General features: G+C 39.6%; 1 protein-coding gene across 1 annotated transcript in view; it reads right to left on the bottom strand.

Moving 5' to 3' along the window:
• Nucleotides 1-277: 277 nt before the first annotated feature.
• LOC133005020 (chemokine-like protein TAFA-2) overlaps nt 278-15,875 on the bottom strand; it is a 59,211-nt gene continuing 43,613 nt past the window's right edge. Inside the window, exons 2-4 of the mRNA XM_061074608.1 lie at nt 11,609-11,758; nt 5,524-5,656; nt 278-332 (exon numbers count right to left, since the gene is read on the bottom strand). Coding sequence (XP_060930591.1) covers nt 278-332; nt 5,524-5,656; nt 11,609-11,758 — 338 coding nt within the window. The remainder of the gene's footprint in view (nt 333-5,523; nt 5,657-11,608; nt 11,759-15,875) is intronic.

The following is a 15,875-nucleotide window of genomic DNA, read 5'->3' as shown; positions in this document are numbered from 1 at the left end:
CTCTTCTCCCAACTGGCTCCTGTGATAGACAGTTATAGTCAGATGGTTTATCCAATCATCTGCCAAGTCTTTTTTTGAATGCGCGTAACAGTTTCAAACGAAGCCTTCCCAGATGGTTCAGTGTAACCGGTGCATCAGGTTAAACAAACATAGAATCTTTGCTGATATACAATCACTGTGGAAAAAACTCACCTGTTGATGGAGCTGCACAAAATCCCAGAAATATAGAGCCACAACATCCTGCAATCAATCATGTTTACCAGCGCGGTTTGTTTTCTCAGTCCTGGCTGAAATGTGCAGCATACAAATATCCTTTCTTTCTTCCTCGTATGCTTGGGATGCTGTGGTGTAAAATCCAGCCAAGTGTGCGTGTTCCTCCTGTAATACTGCTTGGATTGTTCAGCACTACACAGAGCTCAGTAAATGCTATTCTCTGAACTCTAACCAGCTAATTAATGACATGTCACACATCGCAGATGACGCCCAGGGAAGTGCAGTATTTCATATTTTCTCTCTATGACAAACAGTCTGCAATGCTGTTTGTCAAAGCAGCAAAAAAAACGTTTTAATGTCAAGATAAGAAAAGAAATTGTAAAACAACGGGAAAGAAATACAGTTGCTGATGACATTTTCGAGCTACAAAACATTTACACCTGTGTTTGAGTCTATTAAGTTTCTATTTGCTTCAATGTTTCTTTAGAAATGAATTACCACACACAATTTGTGCAATGATGCACTCCATTTGGATTTATTAATGGAAGTTTTATGCACAGTATATAATGTGTGATGCACTGTGAGTGGAGTGTGGAGCACTTAAAAAACAACCCTTAATTTAACCTGAATCTACACAAAAGAAAATTTTGTGAGGCTGAGGCAAAATTGAGAGACATATCTTTTCCTTTGAAAGGTTTTATTCATTTCGTATAATACTGACACATGTACTCAATAGCGGTTAACAGGCGTTTAAAAACACAGATATTAAAACCATTAGAGCATCAATTTATCTTTAGCCCCATTTAATCCATGAACCATTTTTACACGTTTACATGTTTCAATATACCGTAACATCTACTTGGTATTAGTCTAACCTCACCCCTGAAAGGATTTTTTATTCCTTTGTCAAAAAAACAAAAGAAAATAGACGACTGCTAAACTGTCTCTCCCATTTGAAAAAATGGCGTGTGGTGAGCCACAAACTATTCAAGGTAAAACATGTCCATGGAGGTGAAATCGGAAAAAGAAAAAGGTTCAGTTTCAGGACTGAGAAACAATTTGACAGCATCAAGTGTGTTGTATGTGGCACAATTCAATTTAAATATTTTAACCGGATTAAATGATACCGCCATTCTTCATCCACCCCCCTATTTTTGTAGTATACAGGATAGTGGTCTAAAAACCAGATCCCCTTCATTCATTCCCAGTATGCATATGGAACACAACTAAGCCATAGAAGAGAGATGAAGACTACAGGTTGTTGTAAAGAAAGTCGTTTTTTCGTCATCTAATCCAATGTGTGGTTAGGTCATAGTTCACTTTGTTGAAGTTTGTAGTTGCAGTAAAGGATTGTGGGTAATGTAGTCCTCTGCATTTACAGACCAAGGACACTCAGTTGTGTTAAAGGTGACGGCAGCCAGTGTAAGAGTCCTGTCTCTTCAGCCGCCATTTCCCGGGATATCCTCAGCAAAATGAAACAATTACTGCTTCCTCATTGAGATCCATCTGAGTGTGTTTCCTCACCACTGGTCCATTGTGCTGTGTGTCAGTAACTCCACCGCCATTTTCTCCTTCTCGTATTGAGAAGGGTGAGACTATCGGGTCACCTGAAATGGGAAGAAGAGAAGTAGGTCACTTAAAACAGCCCAGAAAAGACGTGAGGATAAAGCTTGTAACGGTAAAGGTCAAAGAGCAGAGTATGAGGCCGGTGCTGCTTGTACATGTCAACTGGAGGTTTCGAATAATGCCCTGTGGAGCTGCGCTGCCCACTGTTTGGGAAATGATCTGAAGTTGTTCTTGCTGGTGGAGAACTGACAACGTGGCTAGCACGGCCTCTTTCTCCTCTGGCGAGAGACTAAACGAGACACAGCTTGAATCGTGGAAGTAAGCCCACAATACCTCACTTCCAGCACCTGGCCCGGTGCCATGTCATCTCGTCTGTTTGTCGAGACGGCTGCTCTAATCACATGGCCTCTTTATCTCGTCGGCCCCTCTTTCCATTTTCTTGCTCGCACACTCACTTTTGGTTTGTATCAAACCATTAGGGGACTTTTTCTACCAGCCAACGACCGAACAGACACAAATTGCTGTATAACTGCCAGTGCTTTGGCCTGTAATAGGCCCGACTCTCCATGACAGCTTTTCTGTTTTCCTGCATGCTTCTCTCTCTCGCTGTCATTGTGTTTCTCAGTGACTTCCCCCTCTTAGGCCCCCAACACAGGCAGTCCCTCCTGTATGTTCCTCTTGAGGGAGTGAGCTTTTTGTCCAACCCAGGTGCCAGCTAACAAAGTGTGAAGGCCAGCAATCACTGAGAGAGCTCAGACGAGCGTTTCCTCCGAGCTGGCAGCTGCTCTACTGTATCTGCTCTCAATAGGCTCCGGGCCACCCTTCCTGGGCCCGCTCCCACCGCCTTCAGTCATCTACTCCTGCGGCTGATCAAAGAGTCTGCAGGCGTTTATTGTCATGCCAGTTCACTGTGCGCGCACAATGCTACGTCTCTGTGCCTGCTATATGCTTGAAGGTGCTACTTCAAAATCCCTTCAGGTGTTTTTTCGGCTTGTCTGTTCAAATATGCCTTCAAGTGGCGGTTTTGTGCCCAATTAGACAGTGGATTTACGTTTTTAGATATCAATTTACAAGAGCACAGGAGAAGTGTTTAGATGTCATCTCCATGGAACCCACATCTGACACATTTGCTGTTTCTTTTACTATCTACACTAATGGCTGCTGTTTTGCCCAAAAGGCAGAGGTCCCCCTCTCTCTCCTACATCTCACAGACTATGACATATTTCTTTTAAATTAATGATCTAGACATTTCATTAAAGACTTTAAACATAATTTTCTAGGTTTTTACAGTTTGTATTGTTTCATAAAGGATAAAAGTGCTTTCAGAGTATTTAGCCGCAAGAGGTTTACGTTGTTTGCAGACTGCCGCATCTGTTTAATGTTTATATGAGCAAACTGCAGAGGAAGTAAATTACATGTGCGACTGACATCCACTTGTCATTTGTTTGTTAATATGTGTATATGACTGCAGGTCTTTACAAAGACACACACACACACACACACACACACACACACATACACACCCTTGCTTTCCTGTGTATGACAGCTCAGTGGCCTGGCAGCCCAGCCGTGTCTGTCTGCTCATCCATATGATATTATTTGGCATTGATCGAGCTGTCTTTTATCCCTTCCCTCTCTCCTCCTTCTGCCCTCCTCTTCTCCTCCTCTCCTTTGCTCCCAGACAGAAATGGAGGGAAGGGCAGAGAGTGCCAAACCCTCTTTTGTGGTCTTGCCTGCTCTGTGTGCTGTGTATAAAAGTAAGCTCTTCATCAGCTGACCTGTTCCAGCATTTTGGTTTTTAAAGTGTTATTCTTTAAACACCTCTGCCTTCAACCTTTCTTCTCCACTTTCTACTTGTTACTTGTTGTTTTCTTTCTCATCCATCTCCACCTGCCTCTTTCTTCTGCTGCTCTTCATACGTGTGTGTGTGTGTGTGCTTCTCTCTCTCTCTCTCTCTCATCATCTTTCCCTCTCACCTCATCGTCAGTTTCAATTTACGAGCAGGTCTTAATGGGACTATAAGAGAACGTTCGATGCTATTGATCTGGATGCCTGCTCATCTTGACCTCAGCGTACCACATCAGAGGAGAAAAAAAAACATCACTCTTTTCATCATCAGGCAAACACATCAGCTAACACGCTGAAATAGTGTGTACACACACACAACAGAGACACACACACATACGCACAAGCAGATCATTGATCAAAGACCTGAATGCAAGAGACAGCAAATATTTGTGCACTTTCAAGCTACGACAGAATCAGTGATAAAACGATGCCTGGCTCCTACTGGTTCTCTTTGATCATGTTCAGGAAATTATAAATGCACACTTTATAACTAAACGCAACAGATCTGATATATGCAGCAGCTTCTTAAGGGCATTCACATATTCAGAAATTACATCATCCTCATACTTTATTACCCTCTTTCTTTAATTATGCCTATTACCTACTCTAATTACCTATCCCGCAATTTTCTGCTCGTCTCTTTTCTCTTTTTGTATTCTTCTGTAATGAGAGCTATAACTTGAAGAAGTTCCAGTTACACTTATGAGCAACTTAACACAATATGAGCTGGGGCCGAGTACGACAGAGTAAGTCTTTCAGGGTGAGAATAAGAGGAGTTGCTGTTGAGAAGGAAAGGAGGAGAGAGTGTAACTTGAGGGGCGAGATCCACTCTGCTGGGTGAGAGCTGAGCAGAGGAAAACGTAGGGAAGGAATTCTTTATCAGCCATAGGTGATAAAGAATAGTGTTTTAGCGAAAGAGACAGCGGTAAAGAGAGAGGAGAGCACGTGAGTTGAAAGCTTTTCTTATCCCTCTCTTTTTGCCCAAGGAGATGCACTCTCTCTCTCCTCCGACCACGCCTACGATTAATTATTTAGGCAAAAAACAAAGGTCTGCACCCGGCCATGAATAATGGAAGGTGAGAAGGCAGGGAGAAGGATGGAGGTTAGAAACAGAAGCACACAGCCACAAGAGGTGAGTCTCGCACAGATATTCCCCCTCCTGTGACAGACAGTTCACAGGCTGCTCGGGATCAAGTCTCCGAGGGGACGCCAACAGGTGCCGATGGCGGACGGAGGCCGAGCAGGAACCATTTATGATGTACATTCACACCTACACGCACGCACACACACACACACACATACGATTGGAGAGTGCTGGAAAAAATGTGGAGAAATGAAATGAACATGCACAAACTGCACATACAGTATTACGGGCGAATTGGAGCATAAAAACTATCCAAGGACAATTCCCACTCTAGTGTATCCAACGTGGTGAGTTGTTTTTGCATCGAGTCAGATGGCATGCCAGTCAAACCCAGGGAAGCAGGGCAAGTGGGAGTGAAGGGAAATGTGATGTTCTCTCTCCCTCAATGCATGTGTGTGTGTGTGTGTTGTGTGTGTGCCTTGTTCCTGTTCCTGGCCTTATTTTTCTTCAGAGAATGTTTGATGTTAGATCCAAGATGGGGCGGGGGGAGAAAGAAAGGAGAGAAATTGGTTGAGAAAAAGAGTGATAGGGAGTGCAAAGGAGAAACAAATGAGGGTAGAAACTAATAAGAAGTGAGAGGACAGATGTATATAACAGGAGATACATGGAAGTGGGTCACTTTGTGGTTTCTGACCGTGTGTGTGTGTGCGTTCACGTGTATATATATATACACATATAAAGAGGGATGGGAAGAATTTATGCAAGATAGAACAGAGGGATATAGAAATATAAAAGAAAGAAAGACGATGTGCACACCGACCTTTGTGGTCTTGACTTTGTTGCCTGTGCTGCAGCTCCATCCTGTGAAGTCGGGAAGAACCTTGCACTCCTCACTGTCCATACATGGATGCATCTGACACCACCACTTCTGGATTACAATGGAGGCTGGAGAAAAGAGAGAGAGAGAGATGGAGAGATAGAGATAGAGTGGTAAATATTTATTTTGGCATAGACACGACTCAATGTTCCTCGGTATGTTTTCAATTGGTTGCCACACTGCAAATTCTTAAGCCTCGACATTAAGCTTTCCTTCGCTAAATTTCCATCCAAATGTGCAAATTTGAAATTGATTTTCCAGGCAAAACCTTATAAGTGCATTAATATGTGTTCCCCTCCAGTAACAGTATGCTAATATTAGGGGTTGGATGATAAGATGATGTAATTAGAAGAATAAGAGTCAAACTTCATATCAACAAATCTGACATTTACGTTTGTTTCATGTGTTTATTTGAGGAACATCAAAGTCTCACATCTGATGTTTTCATCATATTTTCACAAGTTTAAGTCACACGTTTCATCTGTGTCATCATTAATTCACATCTGTTACCATTGCACTGTGTTGCACTTTGTTTGATTATGTCACCACACCAGCTTTTCCACAGCAGAAAAATGTAAAGCGCTTCTCTGTTTGTTTTTTTAAAGCCCATTTTAAAGAGAGATTTAAAGGTAGTAAGAAATGTAGCATGTCTACTTTCAGCTGGTAAGTAATTTCAGAGTTTGGGCGCCTGTAGTGCAAAAGCATGACAGTCTTTATTCACCAAAGTCTTAAAATTCATCAACAAAATCCTAAAATCCAGGTGAAAAAGGAACAGGAAGCAAATGCATCTAGAAGTCAAATAGTTTTATGTGGCAACTGTCAAAAATATTAAAACAGTCATTTCAAAATATAAAGTATATATAATTATAATTATAAATAATTGTTTTTGTAAAATTGTTGGTCTCAAAATGCCCGATTTTAAAATCCAGAATACATTCATGTAACTAAAAAACATTTAATACCATATAGATCTAACTGTCAAGATCGGGTTCACGATTCATTTACATTTTCTGTTCAACCAAAATTTGCAAAAATGGGGGCCAACACATGAAAGAGACATTTGAGATATGTTTTGATCTACATGGTTTGAAACAGATCAAATCAAATGAAAAATATAATTGATTAAGTGCCTTTAGCAAATATCAGAGAAAAACTAGAAAATGATTATCATCCAAAAATAAAAAATTACCCATCGCATTAGAAGATGTGTGCATACATAAAAAATATATATTTGGAATTTCATTTCCTTTCGTCCACTCCAAAAACTCTGTGTTTCTCAGTGTCTCAGTTAAATGGTAATTGGATGTGTAGCATGTAAGCATTTAAGTAACCGTCACTCCAACTTAGTAATGAAACACTTAATAAATAAACAGCCATTTATCCAGTGACATAATTCCCAGAGGATTAGTAGCACTCTCTGCACAGTCATACCCAACAGCAGTAATTTCTCAGGAAGTATTTAAAAAGTAATAAATCAAAAGTATGAAAGGTGTGTTAGTCATATTAAATTGTAAGTATACAGAGCCATACACAGACCTTCATCAAGTCATCATCACGTGGTCTGTCAGACAACTCAGTGTATGTATTTCCATGGTTAATATCCCTTTTTTCAAATGAAGGACATGAACAATTCAGTGTTATAACCTCCACCATGGATGTCATGTTTTCATCTGCGTTTGATTGTTAGTTAGCAGGATCATACAACAACCTTCCATGGAATTTTGTGGTGGGTTGGGGCATGACCCTTAGAAGAACATGTTAAAAGCGGATCGGGATAACATGATAAGATACTGTGTCAGGTGTGGCTGAGGTATGTACTGTCCGAGTGTCTTTTGTTTGAATATTGCCACACACTACAAACAATAAAATAAGTGAACAATATGATAAACAATAAACTTGAGAGATGTTCCAATACTATTTATTCTTTCCCAATACTGATTCCAAGGCCATGATTTTGTAAATTGCTGAAAACTGAAGTCTGACATTTGGTTACTGTTGCTATTTTACTTGCCAGCATGAAATTTTACCAAATTGCTAACATTTGAGATAGCTGTGGCTAATGCTACACGACTGAATATCATGTCACCTTCTTTGCCGCTCTAAAAACAGTACTCGCCTGTGGCAGTGCAGGGCAACAGCTGTGAACGGTGATATCTGGGGGAAATTAATGTACTTTAATCACGTATTGGATTGTTAAATAGATTCCCATACTCTCTAATGCCTGACTCAGCATTTTCGACAGTATCGGAGGCATTTCTGATGCTGTAATCTGTGTCGTAACATCTCTAATAAACTCACATTAAACCATAAACATGTAGTAATTCGGTGGAAGAGCTAAGAGAATCATCGGCACGTCTATCGTTACTGTGTTTTCTTAGTTATATTTTTGTCAGTGGGTGCAAGTTAACTGTGAATCTTTGAATATCTACTCAAAGTGTAATTTCTTATCTTTCCCCGTGTAAAACCTAAAAGTCAGGGTTGTGTGGTGCGAGTATGTCGCATTAATTTAAAATGAAAGCCAATTCGAACATGATTCCACTCAAAAGCATGTAACAACAGGGCTGCAGAGACTGCAGTCTGTGATTTCATCAAGCACCACTCATAGTCATAGCTGCAGGGGCTGCACAATACTGATTTTGTGTACACAGAAACAGTAGCCAGGGGGATTTTCCGGGTGGATGGGTAAATTCTGTAGCTTTGAATTGTCAGCACTGTTGCAAAACAAAGCAAAATAAACATTTGGGTATTCAGATTCAACCTTTCATTCATTGTCAACAAAGCAGCTCCAGAAAGAGAACACTTTCTGTAGATTATGTTTGTTATCATGAGTCAAGTTGGCAGAGTTTCATCCTATCATAACATTGACTGAAGTCTCAAATACACAGTTATTTGCTGAACGGTGAAGCAACTGTTCTTTTCACTGCTTTGGATCGTTCAGATTCCTGTTATATATCTTTACAATTTATTTGGGTTACGGCCAGAGTAGGCATTTCATTACTTTAAAATTGCTTGTGGGTGCAATAAAACATTGGGCCATCCATCATCTTTGTAACTCATCTGAATTTGTCACAAAAGTATAATGGACTGCGGCTGCATTTATAATTAATCAGGTTCCTGAAGTTAGCAGCAGGAAAGAGTGTTGGAGAGAAACACAGGGACAGACGGAGCACTGCTCCAGTATGTCTGTTTATGTTTTATGCATAGTCAGTGTTGGTACAACGACACCCACTGTACGTTGGCCGCCAACAGAGAAATATGTTCTGACATCATTTCTTCGCTGTTTGTATCAAAGTTGACTTAAATCAGATGTCAGTTTTTATTTAACCCTTGAATTGTCGTCCTGTCTGACACAGGCTGGTTTGCTTCTTTGAAAAGCTTCAATTATCTGTGACATAGTCTGTTTACATTCCATTTTGGAACTTATGGTCAATAGACATAGTTTAGATGAAATCAGACCTCATGTGTGAAAAGATAAAATTGTAGATTATTTGAATATACTTATGATCAGAGGAACATACACTGATTGATTATGTTTTAAAGGCCTCACATGACACCCGTTGTCTTCCTGTCAAAATTCATTGGCTAGCTCTCCAGTTACTAAAGTTATGGCTGCCTGGGAAGATGAACTGGATCTAAACTTGGAGGATGACAGGTGGGACACTGCTCTTAAGAAAATTCACACAAGTTCATCCTGCGCTCGTCTCACACTTATACAGTTTAAAGTACTGTTTAAAGTCCACTTTTCTAAAGCGCGACTGTCGCAAATCTACCCCAGTATCACTGACAAATGCGACAAATGTCATGCCTCATCCTGCAATTTAACCCATATGTTCTACTCTTGTCCGCTACTCTCTTGCTTTTGGCTGAACTATTTTGACACCATGTCAAAAATACTTTCAGTGATTATAAAAGTCTCCCCCCATGTTGCCATATTCGGGCTCCCAGAGAACCATAACCGGTTTACCTCTAATCAATTAGACATTTTAGCTTTCACTTCTTTACTGGCAAGACGCCATCTTCTTCTTCACTGGAAGTCAAGTAAAGCTCCCTCCGGTTATCAGTGGCTCAACGACACCATGTCTTTTCTAAAGCTGGAAAAGATTTAATATTCGGTGAAAGGTAGCTCTAACAAATTTTATAGTAAGTGGCTTCCCTTTCTTACATTCTTTCACTCTCTCCAGTCCCTGCCCCCTGATTGACGGACCCCCCCCTCTCTCTCTTTTCTCTCTTTCTTCTTCCTGTTTATTCATTCATTTACTTATTCTTTTTTTTGTTTTTCCTTTTGTTTTTTGTTTTTTGTTTTCCTTTTAATTTGTTTATATTGTACAGCTTTAATACTTAATTGTTACTTAATAGAATTTTCGGTTATCTATCTATCATTATTGTTGTTGTTTTCATTGAGTTGTGTAATGTGTCGTTCACTGGACCACGGTAATGTGGTCTAAAAAATAATAAAAACATCCCAAGAGGAAGAATGTATATACTATTCTTGATCCATCAAGATGCGCAGTGTTTTTGTGGTGTTTATGTCTCTGTGTATTGCTGATTGCCGTGCTGAGATTGTAATACCCAATGTAAATTTGACACTGATTTCTGACCTACTGTGCCTATCCTCTTAATAAAAATATTAAAAAAGAAAAATTCATTGGCTAGAAAGCACAATAGAGGGACTCATTGCAACACCAGGTCAAATTTGTGTATGTGTATGTTAGAATCGAGTCTATTTGGGAAGAGCGAATGGATTCATCTGTTATTTTTATTGGAATTAGATTAAAGAAACCTTATTTAGAAATTAATAGATTTGGAAACAGGTGAAATATGACCTGAGGAAAACAGGAAGGTTAAATCTTCAGTAAAGAGAAGCACACACTTTTAACAGGGTTTAAATTGATGAACCTATGTTATATAGTACAATACTATACAGTATTTCATAAAGGAACTCCCATTTGTGAACATTACTGTATAAGGACAGGCCACTGAGAAACAATTATATTTCAGTAAGTGACACTTAAGTGAAGGAATTGGCCATTTGCAGCAAATGGCTTTGCTCTTCCAATGAACCCTCAAAGAATAGAAACAGCAATGGGGTCTGTGCTGGAAGAACTAACCTCCCCACCCCCTATAAAGAATTAGATATTACACCAGGATCACCAGCAGTTATCGTAAACAGGAGGTTGGGGTGGTGGAAGGAGCGTATCAGCAGAATAAAGACTCATTTATGCTGCTTTTATGTAGGAACAGAGATATGTCTGTTTCAAACGATGTAACTGCCACTGCACATACTATGCGTCCTTTACATTTGTATCGTTTATTGCCAATACCTCCACTAGAGGTTCCGCTGGTACTGCTCTGTTTCATCTGTACCATTCGTATCTGTTAGCTTTCAGAAGACATGCACAAATACAAAGGAAATGAACACAGAGAAGGTTCCGTCCATTTCTGTAAACGTATCTAACGTAAATAAGTTTCTTTTGACAGAGCACAAAGTTAGAAGAATAGGACACACTGCAATACTGTGTGAATCCAAGCCAATCGGAAACAATCAATTTAAATTATACAATTGTTACTATAATCCGTTACTTCCTCTATTTTAATGACAACCACTGATCAGGCAACCCAGATAATTTATAACAAACAGTAAACATAGGCAATGGTGTACTGGATACTTTTTTAGCCAGTTCAACCTCATGATTTTAGCATTTTCCTTAACACTGTGTGGTCCCACCTCCCTGTAAATACAAATTAGGAGTCGGGGCAAAAGTAAGGAGAATTAAGAGCTAACTCGATCTAACTCGATCCTGAATCATGTTGCCCGAGTGTCGCCTACTTTATTAAGCACATGTGGCCTACATACAACAGCACTGAGGTGTGTGGTACCATCACATCTGATGATTTATGTTTCAGCTTCACATTCTGCCTGAATTAACACTGCACTCTTCTAATTCACGGAAAATAACTAATCATCGTAAGCACATTAATAACACCACACACTGTGGGACTGTGCAGCCAGAGATACATACCATCAACACAGGAGGGCATGGCCCGAGTGGTGCCGGCGACCTGTCCAGGGAAACAGGAACATTTGACAGTCTGAGATCTCTCCTCAATCTTGTTCTTGTTGCAGCAGCGATGGGCAGCGATCACCTCACACGTCCCTGCCTTCACATGCACTGTGAAAGAGAGAGACACACAGACAGTTTAATACACCAGCCAGACAATGGCTAGACTCTTTGTACACTCTGCTTTAGTTTTTAATCAAACATGTATAATTAATTTCAAACATCGGTAACAGATAGACAGACCTGGTGTTAGGGTTGCTAATTGACAGATGTTTACACAGTTGAGAAAATAATCAGACATTTGTAAATGGGATTGGGAGTCAGGATGTGCTCTACCTGTGCCAGAGCCAGAAAAACACACAATCGTAGATCACATTGATGCAGCTATTCAGGTTGTTGGAAGAGGACTGCCACTGTCAAAAGGCTGGGGCAAAAACACCACCCCTCAAAGAAGAAAGGTCACTATGAGCATGATGTCACAATAAACAATGGAGCAAAAATAGGCTTTTAGCAGATTGCTGCAATTATTTAAAACTAGAGATTTTAAGATACCGATACCAGAATTGGGCATCAGCGAGTATGCAAATCCATGTACAGATCCGGTTCCCTTTCCTTCAAGTATGTTATTTCCACAAAGATGAAACCAAAATGTTCTTTTGCCGGAAATCACAGCTTTTTGCTTTTGTTTTGTAAGTGGTAAAGAAAATTTAGAAGTAATAGCTGGTAGTGGAGCATTACATAGAGCTAGCTAAAATTTTCAAATATTTCACACTGGAAAGTCCCAAGTAAGTAAGTAAAACAATGATGAGTACCGTATGCAAGATTTCAGTTTTTAACTATTTAAATGTAGTAAATGCTGATTGTTGCTAGATTTATTTATTTATGTTCTTTTCAGTTATGACTGTGACACTAGGTTGGTCGTTCGATGGCGTTCATTCTCTGTATGTATTTGTTTTTCAAAAGATTTAACCTGAGCCAGGCCATACAACGACCATACCAATACTTTTAAAAGCAGAACTGGCAAATTAAACATTTATGCATGGTATGCTTTACTCATACTTTGATATGTTCATGATAATTATGTACATATATATATGTAACAATACATATTTTGGTTGACAGACACAAATATAGAGAATCTAGAAGTCTCTTTTTACTGGATGGCTGAACCACAGCTACTCCCGGTTACAAGTCTCTTAGCTCTGCTGCTAGACACACATTTTTAATTGAAAGAAAGAATGTGAGAATGTTTGTATTAAAACCGACCTGATTGTACATATACAATAACAAGTGAGTATTGGCTGCAACGCTAATGAAGGATAGATGTGGGAGGCTACTTCACTTCCTTGGCTACCACTTTGTGTTTGCGTCTTTACACACAGACTTCAAGCAAACAGCCTTGTGGTTAATTAACAAGTCCACCCCAGGCACAGAAGTCCCCTGAGTCGGCCGAGAGGGAACAAAGAAATCACTCTACTTTTGAAGATTTGTGATGTCAACACATGGCCCTTTCATACAAGCCTTTTATCAAATACAGGAAAATGTCAAGGACAAACAGTAAGCCCGTCAGGATCATAGTGTGGCAAGGATATGATATGTGGCAAGGCTTACCAACGTGTGTGTGAACGTTGGTAAGCCTATGTTTGACAATCTTCATGTATATCATAGAATGTGTATTTCTATGTATATCATAGAATGTGTATTTGTTCATGTAAGCTTGTTCAGATATGCTCGAATCTGTGTATGTTTGTGAGGGTTCATGTATGTTTAGGTTTGTCAAAGCCAAAGTCTAATCTGTTTGTTTTGGCTTTTCACGCAGTTGTTGGAAGTTACTCTCATTTCCATTACAAAAGAATTCGCCTGCAATACAACAAAGGGTGCACACTGCATGGCAATGAAAACTAAAGCACCAAACAATGAATTGGCTCTGCCTGAAGAGTATTTAAAAGTTAGACAAGCTGTATTGAAAGCCTGGTATGAATATGTTAAGGAGGCTAACAGAGATTTGAAAAGTTCTTGAGTTGCTCCATTAATGAGGAAAAGACAAAGCAGCAATCCAGTAAAACCCAGTCCAATTAATATCTCAGTGAAAAGCCCATTGTAATTTCTGATCCACTGTGTATCTGTCCCTCATCGTACTTTTATATCTTCTAAGAAAAAAAGTACGGCCTGCAAGGACTCCCTCGATCTTTTCTGGGATTTGACATGCTCAAGACAAGTTGATATTGTTTCCCAAAAGATCTGAGTCCATTTTGGTTGCTGCATGACCTTTACCCAAGCACCATGTATTTGATAAATTATCAAGGTGGTGCACAAAACAAATTAGTTTAGAAGTTAGTTTGTTCAATTTTTTAAAGTTAGTTTTAAAACAAGGGTTAGTTTGCCATGAAGTTTTCTCTGTTTTTTCATTCTCCCCAGAGGATAAACCACATTTATTTTGCTGATGCTGTTGCAAAAGCTGGGTTGTCAATCAATGCTTCTGAGTCTGAGACCCCTAATGGCCCCAAAAGCCCCATATTTCTTCCATATCATTTAGAGTGAGGTAATTTAATAAATTTCTTCACACAACAAAGGAGAATATTAACTCGTACAGGTCTATATCCTCCATATTGTTTCCTAGTGGTGATGAAGGACCTTCTGAGGGATTTAATTTTAGGGTCCGATGTTTTGATATTTATTGTGCACTTTTGTAGTAATTATATTGCTACATTTTTTGGTGTTTTAAGTAAAACTCAGAAGACTTCAGGCCTGCAAATATTAATTATACTCTAGATTTATAGGAAGACATTTTTTTCATTATTGATTATTCTGCCAGTTATTGTATTAAAAAATCGATTGCATTATTACAGTCGACTTGGTCATGCCTGTGGTTTCCTTTCTCTCCAAAAAATGTTATAGTCTCTGACCAGCTAATGTGCCCCTACACACCAAAATGTAATTTTACTTTATATAGGACACTTGCTGTGTTCGTCTTTTTTCCCCAAGGAAAAAGTATTTCATTTGCTGAGAATAGAGCCTAAAGTCAGCAGTTCAATACTCGTGAATCGTGAACCAAAACCGTGGACGTTTAGACCAGGATTTAGGTTTGCGAATCGCTACAGCTCTACATGGAAGCAAGAAGTATGTGGGATGTGCATTTCTTTTTCATGGGTAAAGGCAGCATAAATAAGCCTTTACAGCATTTGTGTTCTTGAAACCAAGCTTTTTAAAGGATAGTGTCAGTGTGAGTGGTCAGGTAAAGCTGCACGCTGACAAAATAGTAAAAGAGCCAATTCATTTAATGTGACAGTGAAAAAGTGTAAATAAAGGTGAACATTTGACATTTCACTTCATTAGCAGAACTCGTGTCATGGGTCAAAATGCAAATCGTAGCCTTTAGCGCTTTACTTTTGTTTAATGATAATAGGTTATCTCCTGTTTGCCCTCTCTGCCTCTTTGCACCAACCTAATTGACTTGCTTTCTTTTAAAATTAGCCTAACAACCCTGTTGGCAGATCCACAGCTCAGGAAAATCAACAAACACAGCACCTAATCCCAACCCCCACTGACATACACACACCCCCTAGCCCATTTTTAGGCTCAGCACCTGCAGTAGTAATTGACTCAGCATTAGTAACATCGGCAGTGCACAGAGCTGAGCGGGAGCAGAAGAGTAATGAGGAGGCAGGGGTGAGATTTTTACTGGAGGAATGTAAAACTTCATTAAGGCTTGATTACACATATTAATGTTAATAGGGGGCTGTAAATATCCTCAGTCTGCGCCACATGGTAAGATAAATACGAGCTGGAGCCATATGACAGGATGGTTGAGTGATTATTTTGATATGTAGATATCTGCAGCAGACTGTCTTGCTCTGTTTGACGCAGACTCTAATTTGCAGCTGAACTGTTGCCTGTGCTCTGACAAGTTAATTTGACAACTTTTAAACCACTGCTGCTGCTAGGTGGCACTAATGGTTTTAATATCACTGACTCTGTACCGTAGTTCCTCAGACAGCAAAAATTAAGAAATGGAAAACTGAGCGCGGAGGCATCACTGACCAAATTTGTCATATTACCATAATTCTTTGATTGCTGCTATTCATGGTTTTCCACAAAATGTGGTAGTCATTACTGCCTGGGGTTTGGATGTGGTAATAACTGACTGACTGATCAAATGACGGATTCCATCTTTAATTATCTTTAATAAGAGGGAAACTAGGGTGGTTAGCACTGTCACCTCTCAGAA

The sequence above is a fragment of the Limanda limanda genome, chromosome 7 (assembly GCF_963576545.1).
Source record: "Limanda limanda chromosome 7, fLimLim1.1, whole genome shotgun sequence".
Classification (NCBI taxonomy): Eukaryota; Metazoa; Chordata; class Actinopteri; order Pleuronectiformes; family Pleuronectidae; genus Limanda; species Limanda limanda.
This window is presented reverse-complemented; position numbering and strand designations above follow the sequence as displayed.